The sequence below is a fragment of the Equus przewalskii genome, chromosome 26, assembly GCF_037783145.1.
Source record: "Equus przewalskii isolate Varuska chromosome 26, EquPr2, whole genome shotgun sequence".
NCBI classification, from domain to species: domain Eukaryota; kingdom Metazoa; phylum Chordata; class Mammalia; order Perissodactyla; family Equidae; genus Equus; species Equus przewalskii.
The window spans coordinates 30,802,751-30,814,819 of record NC_091856.1 but is presented as its reverse complement, the minus strand read 5'-3'; the positions used below and the strand labels follow the sequence as shown (position 1 = coordinate 30,814,819).

At 56.1% G+C, this 12,069-nt stretch overlaps 1 protein-coding gene across 10 annotated transcripts in view; it reads right to left on the bottom strand.

Moving 5' to 3' along the window:
• The window catches only part of LRSAM1 (leucine rich repeat and sterile alpha motif containing 1), a 40,811-nt gene that overhangs the window by 1,065 nt on the left and 27,677 nt on the right, over positions 1–12,069 (bottom strand). For 6 of the 10 annotated variants that reach the window (XM_070596587.1, XM_070596580.1, XM_070596582.1 and 3 more), the window contains 8 exons: positions 11,900–11,987; positions 10,749–10,823; positions 9,210–9,290; positions 7,548–7,643; positions 5,560–5,658; positions 4,395–4,526; positions 3,235–3,316; positions 790–935 (listed from right to left, as the gene is read on the bottom strand). In XM_070596587.1, the coding sequence (XP_070452688.1) occupies positions 790–935; positions 3,235–3,316; positions 4,395–4,526; positions 5,560–5,658; positions 7,548–7,643; positions 9,210–9,290; positions 10,749–10,823; positions 11,900–11,987 (799 nt within the window). The remainder of the gene's footprint in view (positions 1–789; positions 936–3,234; positions 3,317–4,394; positions 4,527–5,559; positions 5,659–7,547; positions 7,644–9,209; positions 9,291–10,748; positions 10,824–11,899; positions 11,988–12,069) is intronic. The other 4 variants (XM_070596589.1, XM_070596584.1, XM_070596586.1 and 1 more) reach the window with 1 other exon arrangement.

The window sequence follows — 12,069 nt, the reverse complement described above, 5'->3', positions numbered from 1 at the left end:
CCATTCTGTGTTTTCTGTGCACTTGCCCAGCTGTGCCGCCTTGGTCTGAAAACCACTCTGACATTAAGGATCAAAAGCCACGGAAGCATGTCTCTGCTTTGCTTCAGCGTTTCCCCTTTGGGAATTTTACCCGCAGGAAATAAGCGAGGGTGTGCTCCCAAGTCTGTTCCAGGCTGCTGAGCACAGCACTGCTGGTAAGAGGAAGAAACGAAGCCGCCGACGCGGCCCCGAAAGCAGACACTCGGTAAAATTTGTAAATGAGACCCTCCCTGCTATGGCAGTCCCGGGTCTGGCAGACACCATGGGCAACCACACGGCTAACACGGTCGCCTGTTCTAAGTAGGAGCAAAGGGTGGAGGGAAGGAAGGTCTTTTATTTTACATGCTATGTTGTTTAATTTTTACACTGCGTTAATTTCCTTCGTTTTTTTAAAAAGACAGTTTTTTTAAAAAGCCTCTTCAGAGAAAATTGTGTTGATATTTAATGATTTGGGAAATTTTCCTTAATGCATTTATTAAGCAGGGAAACCTCGTTTTGAAAAAAGACCCAGAAAATGACATTAGCATTGCTCACGTTTGGGTCATGGGATCATGGGTCATTTTTATTTCCTGTATCTTTTGCTTTCCTGTATTTTCCAAAGTTTCTAATGAACATGGTATACTTACCCAACTAGAACAAGTGTTCAGGAAGAACACACGTGCCTGGAGAGGATCAGGACGGCCCCGGGGGTAGGGCAGGTGGGGGCAGGGGGATGCTGGGCTTGGGGGCTGGGTCCACTGCCAGACTCACCTCCCGTTCCAGGCACACGACACATTCCGAGGTTGGCACCTCCAGCTCCGAGGGGGGAGCCGATGGCCTCACGGGCTCAGGAAACTCCTCGGGGGCAGTGGGCTCCAAGGGCTCAAGGACCTTAGCCTTGGGTGGTTTCAGCAGCTCTGTGGGGACCAGAGGAATAGGCTGAGCCAGGCTCATCCCCCAGTGATCCCAAACCCTAGGGCCCCCTGGCCCTGCCTGCCCTGAGTGGACAGTGAGCTGTAAGGTGGGAGACACTCAGATCTCAGAGTTGGGGGAAGGGTCTGCCTTCCCACACATCCCCTATTTCTCTTTTCTGAGCCTTACTCTCCCATCTGTAAAAGGGGAGTGTGGGGACGCTGGCAGAGACAGCCACAGTGCTGGTCAGCTTGGGCCTCTTACCCCTAACATCCCCAGGATCCTTCACAGCTACCCTGCAAGGAGGCGCATCACTTTCAGAGATGAGAAATCTGAGGTTCAGAGAGGGGAAGCCGCTTGCCCAAGGCCACAGGGCCATCTGGTGGTGGAGCCCTGTGCAGGAACCCTTGGTTAAGGGCTCTAGGGTGGACTGGGCCTGGCTCTCAGCTTCTCCACCCCAACCACAGGACAGGATGGGCCACTGCCCATCAGGTGACTCAGAAGAGCAGGGAGAGGAGTGAGGAGCCCTCAAGGCTGCTCCTCCAGACCCCCTGGCAGAGCCCCCAGCGTCCCTCCTGCCCTGCCCTGGAGCCAGCATCTAGCCCCGAAGGAGAACATCAGAATGGACCCTTACAAAATGCAAAGTCACTTTCATTATCGTGCAATGTGCACCACCAGCATCCCTGAGTCTTTCTCATCCCTGACCACCCCCCCCCAATCATGGTTCGCATTTTTCGTTTACACCACGGCTTGAATTATGAGTAGTATTTTTTATAACTGGAAGAAACCTGAAGGTTTTCTAAAGGCTACTGCAACACTAGACCCTCCAGGGGTACCCTGGTGCCCTCACACCAGCGCTGTCAAGGGGCCCTTCTATGTTTAACAGAACACATATCAAGTCCTGGGAGCAATGAGAGAAGTGTTAGGAAGATGCTTGAGGGTGTCCTGTCCCTCTGGAGCCGAGGAGGAGCCATCCCGCCGCAGCCCCCTTCCCTGCGGGGTGGGCACTGTCAGGAGGAAGCCCTGAGCAGCCGAGGCAGCGGCCGCGGACCTGCAGACACTCCACGACGGGCGAAGAACTGCTCGTTGACTCCGAGCAGGGAGCGGCTCCGCCAGCCCCGGGGGTGGTGGGAGACGGGGAGAGGAGCCGCTCTGGAGGCCGGAGGGGCTCACAGTGAAGGGACACCGGCTCAAGGGAGGTCTCTCTGCCCAGGTGTGACCCCGACTCCTGATGCCAAACTCCCCCTGCCCTCCAGGCTGAGAGCGGGAGGGGTCAGTGCTGGGGCAACATCTGGAAGGCGAGGAAGGGGCCTACTTTGCACATTACTTGATATTAAAGGACTGGAAGTTTAATGACTGCTTTTTTAGGTTGAGTCTATGCCCCTGGAGTCAAAGTGGCTGGAAAGCTGGAGTCTGCAGATGTCATGGCGCTGCCATCAGCCCTGACACCTGTGGACGCAGGGCCTCCTCTCTGCCTGGAGCCTGAGCTCCTGCCTCGCCCCTGCGGTCTGGCCCGGCAACTCCACCTGCAGCCTCTGCCCCAGAGACCGTGCCTGAGGCTGGCTGTGTCTCTCCTTCATCCTTGCTCCAGGCCCCAGGCTTCCTCTCCCTTGTCAGGCCCCTTGGCCTTCTCCAGGAGGGCAGCAAAGCCCAGTGGTTCAGCCATTCACATGTGTGACGTCATGGGAGACATGTCACCTCTCTCTGCCTCAGTTTCCTCATTCCTCAAATGAGGACAACAATAGTGCCCACCTTCACGGGGTTGAAACCAAGGCGACGTGAGTGGTACGCACAGAGTGCTCAGCACACCAGAGCCCTGGACCCCTGTGCCTGCCCCGTCAGCCACAGCTCCACCTTCTCCTGGGCCTCCGGACGGGGCGGAGTGCCTATATGACCTGCCTCTACCCCTTCCCAACCCACCACGGACATCTCTCCATGTTCAAACCACAGGCCTGCCCAGGCACAGTGTGGGGCACATGGTGGGCACTGGGTACGCCTGGCCTCTCCCTCCAGTCCAAGGATCCTGGGTGTGGGTCCCAGTGTCTAGAGGGCGCGTTTAGGGAAAGTTATGGGATAGGAGCCAGGAGGGCCCCTCCTGCTGCAAGGGAACGTCCCCTTTTTGTCCATTTTGTGGCCTGTTTTTCCCACAGGTAAATCTTGTTCCTTTAGGAGGGAACCTTAAGGACCAGCAGGGGCTGGAACCACCCTCAGGACTCGTCCCGAAATGTAACGGGTGACTGCCCTCAACCACAGTCCACACGTAAGGCTGGGCCCTCTGCTAAGGAGAGGCCCCAGTGTCGGTACCTGGCTGCATCCTGGCCGCATCCAGCAGCTCCTGGACCCTCCGCAGGATCTCGTGCTGCAGGCCAGCCTCCGTGACGCCCACCTGCGGCAGTCCAGGGAAGAGCAGGTTATGGCCTGACCTGGGCGGGAGCCCACTATGCAGCACCGCCTCACTCCTGGCTTCTGGCACCTTCGACTGGAAACGAGGAGCTGACCGGGGCTCAGTATGCCCAACCCAACAGTCAGTGTGGCAGAGGGAGAAACTGAGACCCAAAAGGAAACCAACACGAGCAATAGCCATGGGGTGGCAAGTGCTCCCTTGTGTCAGGGATGGTGCAGCCGGCTTCACCTGCATGGCTTCACATCATGCGCGTGACGGCCCGGGAGTCAGGCCCTCTGCTGCCGTTCCCACAGTCAGCAGAGCTGCTGAGCATCACGGCCCCTCAGCCTCCAGAGCACACGCTCCTGAGCTTGGTGACGTGGCCCCAGGTGGCCCTCAGCTTCTGCGTCCATGGAGGGACAGGCAGCAGAGCAGAGTGGGACACAGCACGGACTCCAGCACCACCATCTGGGCTCGAGTCCTGGCTCTGCTGTGTGAACAGCAAATTACCACCTTGCAGTGCCTCAGTTTCCTCATCTGAAAAATGATGACAATGACGACATCTGCCTGCCCAGACTGTCGGGTGGATTCAGTGAGTTAGGATACGAAAGTGCTCAGAAGGGTGCCTGGTGCTGGCAAATGTTACAAAGACGTTAGCTGTTATCATTATTAGTCCTGTCTGAAGAGTACGTGGCTCAGTGCAACGTCCCTGGGACATAACCAGGCCGGGGCAGTGCTGCCATTATGGTCTCTGTACAACTGTGGGGTAGGGGCTGGAGCAGACGACCTCCAAGGAACTGTCTGGGCTCTACCACGTGAAGATCCAATCTGACCTGGGATGCAGTGTGGGGTCAGTAGGGCCCACACACCCGGCTTTTCTTAGCCAGACGGCATGCAGGGCACGCCCAGGTGGTAGGGACACAAGGAGGGGGTGTGCTGGCCATCTAGAAGCACGGCGGCCCTGGGACATGTGACAGTGGCAGATCTCACCAAGAAGCGCATGAACAGCAAGTCAACCCTTGGCCAGGTTGGGCCAGCAGCCTTGCCCACCTCCCCCGAGGGGCTGCTGCTTCCTTCCCACCTTGGCCAGGTCCTCGGGGCTCATGCGGCCCAGCATGTCCAGCGAGATGCGGTGGTGGGCAAAGATGGGCAGGTAGTGCTCGGCCGACAGCTCCACCAGGAGGGTGGCCAGCGGGCGCTCCATGCCTTCTTCCTGCACGACAGGCCCACGAGGAAAGCCGAGTGCACCACGAACGGGAAGAGAAACAAGAAGCCATTATTTACAACAGCAACCGAAGGGTCTGAATATACATAACATAATATAAAATGTATTCTTGGAATTTTCCCTACAAAAATGCATATGTAAGCACATAAAAATGCACAAAGAAGTTCACTCCCACTCTCCCTGTACACTTGGAAATGATAAGCAACTGAAGTCCCTGTAAAGAGGGACTGTTTCAATCATGAGGGTTCGTCCACGTACAAAACGCTACGCAGCTGTCTGGAAACACACAGGAGATCTATACGCATGGACCTGGGGAACTGCCCACCACCACTGTTAAGAGAAAAAAGGAAGCTGCCAAAATAGTATGTATAGTTGGGGCTGGCCCGGTGGCTTTGTGGTTAAGTTCGCATACTCCACTTCGGTGGCCTGGGGTTCGCAGGTTCAGATCCTGGGCGTGGAGCTACACACTGATCATCAAGCCATGCTGTGGTGGTGTCCCACATACAAAATAGAGTAAGATTAGCACAGATGTTAGCTCAGCAACAATCTTCCTCAAGCAAAAAGAGGAATATTGGCAACAAATGTTAGCTCAGGGCCAATCTTCCTCATAAAAAAACAAAATAGTATACATAGAAAGACTATTTTTACACTAAAAAAAAAAAAAGTGTGTGGGGAGGCGGGTAGGGACCCCATCTGTCCTGTCCACGGCAGGGCTTGGTGACAGTTACTGTCGCCCACCTCGCTGGGTGCCCAGCAGGCTCGACCCCACTGTGTGCTCACAGGTCTCCAGTCCACACAGCAGTGACCAGCAGCTGTCTTCCCCTCACCAGAATGAATGGCCCCTCTCTCATTTCTGTCCCTGCCAGGACCTAGCACAGGACGTGGTACACTAGGGTCACCAGAGATATGAATGGAATCAACCCAGAAAGGTCAAGGAGCAGGGCCTCGCTGAGGCACGAGAGGGCCCTCTGGAAGGAGGACCTCCTGGCTCCCCAGTGGGGCTGGGCCCCCCAGTCCTCACCTGCAGCTTCAAGGACAAGGGTTTCTGGTTCAAGAGCCGTTGATACTGTATCAGCCAGTAATTTTCCTGCTTGGTTTCACTTTTGGCTTCTAACTCCATCTGCCAAGAACGAAGCAGACACTGTTAGCTACTAACCAGTAAATAAAACTGATAATGACAGTGACGATTGTGACTACCTTGATCTGAGCATGTGGATGGCACATGGTATTTTACAAAGAACTTCCCTACCCGCTCTTATCTCACTGTTTAAACCACCGACATGGGAAAGGCTGGGAGCATCCCCATCCCCAATTTACTGCTGGGAAGGACCTGTGGGGGTACCTGGGCGCAGGCTGCTGACACCTGCCCCTCACTCCATGCACCACCGCTCAGGAGGGACACCTGCTCATGTGCTCGTGGGCGGAGCAGAGCACCAGACAGCCGTCTCCTTCTCCCACAGAGCTCAGGCTTGTGCCCTGGGCGCCAGGCAGGGAGGGCAAGAGGATTCTAAGGACGGCTTCAGCTTCTGGAGGGGGCTTCACTGTTCTGCCAAGGCCGGAGTCATAAACACGCTGGTGAAACTGACTGCTCCAGCCCATCACTCGGCAATGTTCCCTGAGCACTGCTCTGGGCCAGGCACGTTCTAGGTGCGGGACAGAGCAGTGGACTCATGACGCCACCACCAACACAGCAGCAGCAGCAGCTACCATTTGCAGAGTGCCGTGGGCTGGACTCTGCTGTACACTGACAGATGCCAGTTTACTTAATTCTCACAACTCTGAGAAGTAGGTTTGACTTCACAGGGGAGGAAAGTGAGGTGCAGACTAACGGGTATCCTGCCCAGTTAGAAGGGCTCGGTGTCAGGGCCAGGACGCAGACCCATCTGTCTTGCTCTGGAGCCCGTACTCTGAACAACCAGCTGGCCATCCAGGACTGCGGCCGCACGCCGGGGCCAGAGGGGATGCAGGGAGCAGGACTTCACACTGGCATCTCCCCAGTCCCTTGGGGGCCTGACTGCCCCTGGTGGTCCCCTCCTCTGGCCTTGGCCCTCCCGGGGCTGTGGACACACCTCTCTTGTGGCGCCCAGGACCTGAGGCTGTTCCACTGTGGTGGGGATTCCTCCCCAGACGGGGAGCGCCCCACACCTTATTACAACGTGCAGGCAGCGGCAGGAAGGCACTGTGAGGACCGGGCGGCTTCTGACCGGCACCCACACACCATTTGGGCTTGTGTGGGGCTCTGGAAGAAGCCAGTCTCACTCTTCTCCGTACCCCACACATAGCCCGGCCCTCAGTGGAACTCAGAGGACATCTGGTGCAATAACGGTGACATGGGAGCCATTTGGTCCTTTCATCCCAGCTGGTGGGCCTGGCCTTACCACTCAGGCACACCAGGGGCCTGGAAGAAATGACCCCAACCTGCCCCTCTAAATGTGACGCTGCCACCCTGATAACGTGTCAGAAGTCAAACCCATTTGGGTGCGAGGGACATTCAGGAAACTCCTGTCAAAGGCTTATTAAATGGCTGGCCCTAGACGCAGAGAGTCCTCTCCTGGGCACTGCCCTGAGTAAATTCTCGTGGCTGTTCTCAATATTTAGTACAAAGATGGTCAGAGGGCACTGTCCACATGAGTAAAGAACCGGAAGTAGTCTACATGCTCAACAGTGGCTAAAGGATGGCCCATCCACATGCAGCCATGAAAAGAACGCAGGGGACATTCTAATGACATGAAAAGAACAGATGAGAAGGAGCTGGTTATAATGGAGTATGCACTGTTTTTTGTCTAAAGGCACATCCGCGCTTAGCTATAAATGTGCATCACCATGTTTGGAGAACGTACAAAATGCTAGCAACAGATAACTCTCGGAAGTGAGATTCTTTTCCTTTGTCCTTTCCATTTCTTTTTTCGTGAACAACTGTCACTTGAATAATAAAGGGTTTCTGAGAACGGTAGTGTGTTTAGAGAAAGCAAGCCCACACATCACGCTGAAGGCAGACGCCAAACGCACCAGGATTTCGCGCAGCTCCTCCTCTCGCTGTGTCTTCTCTTTGAGCAGCTGCTGGAGCAGGTTGCTGAGGGCCCAGCGCTGCTCCGAGATCATCTCCTACAACACAAGGCCGCAGCCAGTGCCGCTGGAAGCTCACGGCACCCGGTGCCAGAAGCCCCCACGGCTCAGTGGCAGGACCCTCCCTCAGTTCTCACCATGGTGGGCCCGACTCAACTCAAGCCTCTGCGCCCGGTCTCAGGCTGAGTTGGGGGACAGAATTGAAGGGCCCTCTGCCTGGGCACCCCCCTGCACCTTCTCCCAAGCCTGCACCTGCCTTCCCCAGGGGTTTGCGCCAGGCATGGGATCTAGCGACTGATGATGGTGGAGCACTAAGAAACACCAAACAAAGGAAATGACAAGTCACTGGTGTTTGACTTCGTCTCATGACCACAGAGCGTGTGGGCAGACGCAAACGGCAGGGCGGGCTGGTGAGTGGCCCCACACCAGTCTGGAAGGCTCCACACAGATGGAGGCACATGCAAACTGGGTTTGTGTTCCACTCCTCTCTGACTCTGGGAAAGCCCATTGGGTGGGAGCCCCTCAAGCTCTACTGGGCAGGAGATGAGGGCAGCGCCAAGCTCAGTGCTTGCATCTTCTCTGAGAGCTACCCCAACTCCTCTTCTCTGAAGACCATTTCCAGGCTCTCAAAGGGCTTTCCATTTACCAGCTCACCCTTCTCTGATGGCCCTATGACACAGGCTGGGCCTGCAAGATTACTTCCATTTTATGGAGGGGAGAAATGGAGGCCCAGGGAGGGGAAGTGACCTGGCTAAGGTCACACAGCACAGCCATGGCAGACCTGAGACGAGGACACCAGACCCCAACATTCTTCCACTACATTGAGAAGCGCATGAGACAACTAAAGACTTCTCCACTGAGAACAGACACAGGGACAGTGACAGACAGAAGGCTCTGCTCCAAAGCCTGGCATGGGGCACATGCCCCCACAGACCACTGACTCAGTCCTTTGGTGTACAACTGGGGAGACCGAGGTCCCGAGAAGGGAAGGGCTGCCACTCCTCCCCGACTTGCCCAGATCACACAGCAAGCCTGTGTGGGGACAAAACCCAGGGCCCAGACGTGCAGCCCAGAGGCTGTCTGCTGGCCCAGGCCTGCCGCCCCCACATCTCTGTGAGTGGGACACCCAGGCCGAGCTCACAGAGATGCTGCTGTCTGCGGGGAGGGATGCTAGCATCTGGGTCCTCTCCTCCACACATCCTTGGCACACTGAGAAAGCTCCTTCCCCAGAGGATGTTTGCCCGAGTCGAACTAGCACCCCAAAAGCATGGCTTAAAGAGACAGGGACCTCAGCAGCGATCCTGCCCCAAAACAAAGAAAATGCAGATGGAGATGTTGCCTGGGTTAGCCTTGGCAATGAAACCCTCCTTCCTCTGACCCTCCTGCCTCACAACAGGCTGACCCCACCGCTAACCTTGGCCTGCACTGGGCTTGGCCCCCAGGCTGTGCTCCCATCAGCCTTCTGGGGTCAGGGCACCCTCCAGAGTCACAGCCACAGAGGACACCTGCCCTGTCAGCTGGAAAGCAGCTGCCGAAAGGCGGTGGGGCAGCAGGGGGCTTTCATGGGGAGGGGCAGGGGCAGGCCAGGCCAGCAGCCCTACATACCTGGAGTGCCTCTGTGTCCAGAGATTTCCTCTTTAACTCCAGCTGTGTCAGCTGCAATAACTCAGTTTCTATTAACTTAATCTAAACAGAAGACGAGACAGGGTTTTTTTTATTCACACCAACCATGGTTCAATTCTGTGCTGCTGCTCTCTCATGGCCAAGTGGGGTGTGGCCTTTCTTGGGGGGGCTCTGGAATGGAGGGACCTCGTGCCTGGGGACCCTCATCAGCAGGGCTTTACAAAGAATTATTTCGTGGCGCTGGGCGCTCTGGGGGCATGGACATGCGTGTCCTGGTCAGTACTATCAATCAAGAGCCAAGCACAGGGCCTGTCCCTGAGTGGGAGGTGGAGAAAAGTCTGTGGGATGAAGAAGGGGCTTTCCTTCAAGGTTCAGGCCAGACTAAGGAACAGACACAGAATCCTCACTGAGCCTCTCACTGGTCCAATTCTCTTGCCTCCTCTAAACAGCTGCTGCAGAGGGTAATGGAAGTGACTGATCAACAATAATAGTAGTAGCTGATATTTACTGAAGCATTCTGTGTACTAGGCTGGTGCTGTGCACTTCATATGCATTATTTCATCAGTTCTCCTCTGGCTACTGGAAGGTATTATTGCTTCCATTTTACAAAGAAACCGAGGCTCAGAGAGGTTAAGTAACTTGTTCAAGAACACAGAGCAGGTGAGTGAACCCTTTCCCTGGGATGTCCCCAAGCATCCAAGAGGAATAGCTGGCCTGGTGGGTGAAAAGCACCCACAAGTGAGAATGTCTGGGGTCACCGTTCACCCTCAGGGTGTGACTGGGGGCTGTTAGCCCTGGAGGTCAGATCCCAAAGCTAGGGACTTCTATACCCTGTGCCTATGTCCCTATGACCCTTGTCCCTAAGTTCCTATGACCCCACCAACCCCTGGTCAGAGGAATGAGCTTCATGTCTGGCAATGTGGAATTGAAATTAAAGAGGGAAATTAAAAGGTAAGTTGGTTTTGGCCAAAAAAGAAAATAAAAGAATAGAAAAGAAAAAAATCATGCAAAATGTGAAATTCAAAGTGTGCTGAACACGATGCGGCGAGCGTCCCCACAGCCTGAAAGCTCCCCCAGCCCCTGGCCCACCGACCCGCCTCCCCTGGCAAAGCCCAGTGAGTCCCACAGCCCCGCGGCCAGAGCACGGCCCCTCCTGCAGGCCCAGGCCGAGGTCGCCCTGACATCAGGACCTCCCGCCCACTCAGGGGCGCCCAGTCTGTTCCAGCTCCTCAGGCTGAGCTGATGGGAGCGCTGGGGTTGGAGCCGCTGCTTTCCTAGCGCAGGAGGCCTGCCTGCGGCCGGTCGGCTTGGAGGCTGCCCCTGCAGCCTTTCCCCTCGGCCCTAGCACTGCGGGACATGGGGCTGTCCCAACGCCCCCGCCCTGGGTTCCGGGAGAAGGAGGAGGTTCCGAGGGCAGAGCTCATGCTGAGCGGGCCAGCGAGGAGCCAGGACTCCACCTGTCAGCCACCTCTGCGCTCCGTGGTGGACAGGACGGCCGGGGCCGAGAGCCCCAGCACTCACCTGGCTCCTGATGCGCTGCAGCATCAGGTCCTTCTTCGCCTGGAGAGCCTCGAAGGCTGCCTTCTGCATGGCGCTCTGCAGGAGAGGCCCAGAGGTCACAGTGCGCAGGGGCCGGGGAGCAACAAAGTCTGCGTCAGAAACCCCTTCGTGTGTGACTTTTCTATTTCTTAGAGAGAAATTAACTTTTCAGCTCACTTCTGTTTCTAAAACACCATTTATCGAGACTCTACTAGTGCTGACCCTATGCTCAGTCCCTTCCCACAGGGTACACTGAATTTCCACACCCGCCGACCATGTGGGTGCTTTTACTGCCCCATCACAGATGAGCAAAGCGAGGTTCAGAGAAGTGAGCTGGCAGGCGCTAGGAGCAACCAAGTCCGTCAAGTGCTGAGCCTTGCACCTCAACCACGAGGCCAGACGCCCTCTCTAAGAAGTGGACTGTTTTCCTCGCACAGTCCCGAAAGTACTAAGTTATGCTGTTTTGGAAGAATAGAGACATTAGAGAAAGGCAGGGGGGAATGAAGGGCCAAGCAGTGCTAGAAGGACATCACAAAGGAAGAAAGAAGGGAGGTGACGTGAGGGTCAAGCAGCGAGAAAGCTGAGACGGAACAATAAGGACAAAGGACAGGAGGAAGTCATGAGGGTCCTTCCTCATCTCATCCACTGGGTGGCGCTACCGATTACCTGCCGTGTGCCAGTTAAGATGGAGGAAGGGCAGACAGGTGTGGGGGTGAGACGTGAGGAGAGAGGTCTAAGATCCCGTGACCCTCTTGTGGGCTCACTCCATGGTGTGATCACCATCCCCCCGTCACCCCTTAAATCCCTATGATGGAGCCCCCAGCATGGGGAGTGGACGCCCGCCAGGGAAGGGGTGCTTCTCCTTACAATGGAGAAACCCCCCCCCAAGCATGAGAAGCGGGTGCCCGCCAGGGAAGGGGTGCTCCTCTTGATTTCAGTGAGCAGAAAACACCCACCCAAAGGCCTCTCCCGGCCCCTCTCGCCCTGCAGGTTTGTGTGTTTCTAAATCCACTAAGCATCTTTGGTCATACAAGCTAAGTAAGGCGGGGCTTCGTGGAGCATTCTGACGCTCCGCCCTGGGCTCCCTGCGCCCCTCCTGAGCCCCTGCCCTCACGCCCTGGCCAAGGGCTCACCTCCTGCAGGATCTGGCTGATGGCTTTGTTCTGATCCATCTGCTGCCACGACAGAATCTGTTGGAACCGCTCGTCCATTTCGGCCATGCTGCCAGAAAGACAGCAAATTCACTCACTCTCTGAACATTCCCTGAGTGCCCACTATGTGCCAGGCGCCTTGGAGGAGTCAA